This window comes from Penaeus chinensis, chromosome 14 (assembly GCF_019202785.1).
Source record: "Penaeus chinensis breed Huanghai No. 1 chromosome 14, ASM1920278v2, whole genome shotgun sequence".
In the NCBI taxonomy this organism is placed as follows: Eukaryota; Metazoa; Arthropoda; class Malacostraca; order Decapoda; family Penaeidae; genus Penaeus; species Penaeus chinensis.
Genome location: NC_061832.1, coordinates 13,412,842 through 13,415,341, shown reverse-complemented (window position 1 = coordinate 13,415,341; position 2,500 = coordinate 13,412,842). Strand labels below are relative to the sequence as shown.

The 2,500-nt window shown below is 36.1% G+C and overlaps 1 protein-coding gene across 1 annotated transcript in view; it reads left to right on the top strand.

Moving 5' to 3' along the window:
* LOC125032027 (mitogen-activated protein kinase kinase kinase 10-like) overlaps positions 1-2,500 on the top strand; it is a gene marked incomplete in the record, with an annotated part of 44,264 nt that overhangs the window by 864 nt on the left and 40,900 nt on the right. The window contains 1 exon segment of the mRNA XM_047622988.1: positions 1-130. This exon segment is cut by the window's left edge and continues 864 nt beyond it. Coding sequence (XP_047478944.1) covers positions 1-130 — 130 coding nt within the window.

Below are 2,500 nucleotides of genomic sequence, written 5' to 3'. Positions count from 1 at the left end.
AGGCCCCATGGAGAACAAGCGTAAGAAGGCAGCAGCTCTGGAGAATGGCGACGACTACGGGTGCCGGAAACCTACGGGTGCCCCCGCCTCAGGCTCTACCCCCCAGAACCCCACGGCACCGAATGCTCAGGTAGGACCCCAGGAACTCTCCGGAGTGCACGTTTGGTAACGAAGAGGCTAATGAGATCTCGGCAACTGGAACGTGATTTTGTTTTTCTAGAACCAAAATGATTAGATGGGTTGATTATCAGTGAGAAGTCGTCAGTTATAACTATTCTGAGAGAGGCCTGTGTTCTTGAATCGTTGCTCTGTCTGTATTGTACAAAAAATTGATTGAAATTGAATCACTAAAACAGTAAATTAGTATTTTCCATTAACTCTTTTGGAGTGAAATGGCAGATTTTTTTTTGGGGGGTTGGGCTTACTTTTCTTCGTCTGTATAAAGAAATCCTTCTCTAGAAATACCTACTGTGTATATATATTTATATGTACACACAAAGCTTATTGTTTATATATATAAATATATAAACATTTTTTTTTTCATCATTCACTTTTGTTTATATGTCTGCAAGGAAGTGTCTTTTCTATTCAGATAAAACTGCTCATGATTGGTAATTACTATGCGACAAGAAAGCACACAGTTAACACATATTGATCAGATCTTCCTCAGAAAGACATAAGAATATGAACATGAAAGGAGAGAGATGAAGAACAATACACATAGATAAATTTTGAATTATTGTCTACATTATCTCAGTGTCTGCATATTTCAAGGCTTGTACATACAAAAAGGTACATTATTGTGAAGTGATTATCACACCAGGCTAAATTTTGTTCAGACTCAACAGCAGACTGAGAACTTTACTCTGAGTTGGATCTTGGCTTCAAGTCTTATGAAACTAATCTAGTTTGAGGCTGGAAAGAATGAGAACCACAAATAAACAGTGAATAGAAATTCATAGGTTGTAAACAATTTGACCAACTTGAAGACATTAAAAGTATACATATAATTATAGCAAACAGAAATAAGAGACTTGATTTTCATAATTTTAAATCGTGTTGCTTGTAGGTGAATGCGACTGCACTCTGCCCTCATTCATTGTGCAAATGATGCAGTTGTTAAATTTGCATTAGAGAGACCAAAAGTAGTGTATAGCCTAGGTTTGATCTGTTTTGGATTTTATCTTGCTAAGTAAATCTCGATTAAATGATCGTATGTAAAGATGCATATATATTTTAGTTGGCCTATCATATTTAGTAGAAGTGAAGGGGGTAATCACATATCTGCCATTGGTCTTGCTGTTAATAATAGATATCCGCCGCATATGTTCTGATATATCCTGGCAAAACAGAGCTTCTAGAGCTCTCTGGTGCTTTATCCTTAAAGGAGGAACCAGTACAAGCTCCCTCTTTTTAGAATATACACAGCTGAGGTTTTTTTTGTCTTTGCCACTGTGCGAAACATGGAGGTGATGACAGTTACTTGTTATGTATTGCTATTGTGTTAAACATTGGATTGTAGGCCTTCCATCACAGATCATAGCAGATTTTTAGGAGATTAGGACTGAACGCTGCCTGTATGATTATTTGAAATCATGGCCCTACACTGGGACAGGAGAGTTTGCAAAAACCTGAGTTGTGTATAAACATATTCACAGTTGTAAACTATAGCATTAATGTCATGGATAGATTTTCAGCATAACATGCGTGTTTTGCAGTATAGTCTGTGGCAAGAATATGATGAATGATGAATATGAGCTTGCTATGTATTCATTTTGTATTACATATAATTTGATGTAACACTTGTGATGTCAAGGCTTTCAATGATATACATTTTTTTTTTTTTTCACATGATGTCAGTTTCAATAATAGTGCAAGTGAAACAAGGATTTCTGAATGATGATGATGTCTCTTTGTTACTTATAAATACCAAATTATTGTGTAAATTTGTTTACACCCCCAGTGCTGAGAGATACAGTAGTAACCAATTTAGTTAAATCGAAAACATCAAGGTAGTAAAAACAGGCTACAAAACAGAAAAAAAAGAACTTTTACAAGATACACATAATTCAAAATTTCATAGTTCTTGTTTGTGGGAGGCCTATTGACTTTTAAACTAGTACGCAGTAGAGGGAGAAATAGTTCCGGCACAAGAAAGGGACCGGGCAGCAGAGAGGCACAATCCTAAATATCTAAGAGAAAGAACAAGAAAGAATGAGGCAGTTGCTGCAGATAAGATGTCTGATGGCTCGCCTGATGTCTGGTGATGATGTAACTGGTCTCTTTTGTTTATTTATTAATTATTATTATTTTTTTTGAGTGAGTGAGTGAGTGAGTGAGTGAGTGAGTGAGTGAGTGAGTGAGTGAGTGTGTGAGTGTGTGAGTGTGTGTTTGTTTGTTTGTTTGTTTGTTTGTCTGTTTGTTTGTAGGCTTTAATCATGTAAAGGTATTTTATGGTGTTCTGTCATTTATAATGTTTACACCTTGATGATTTTTGTAA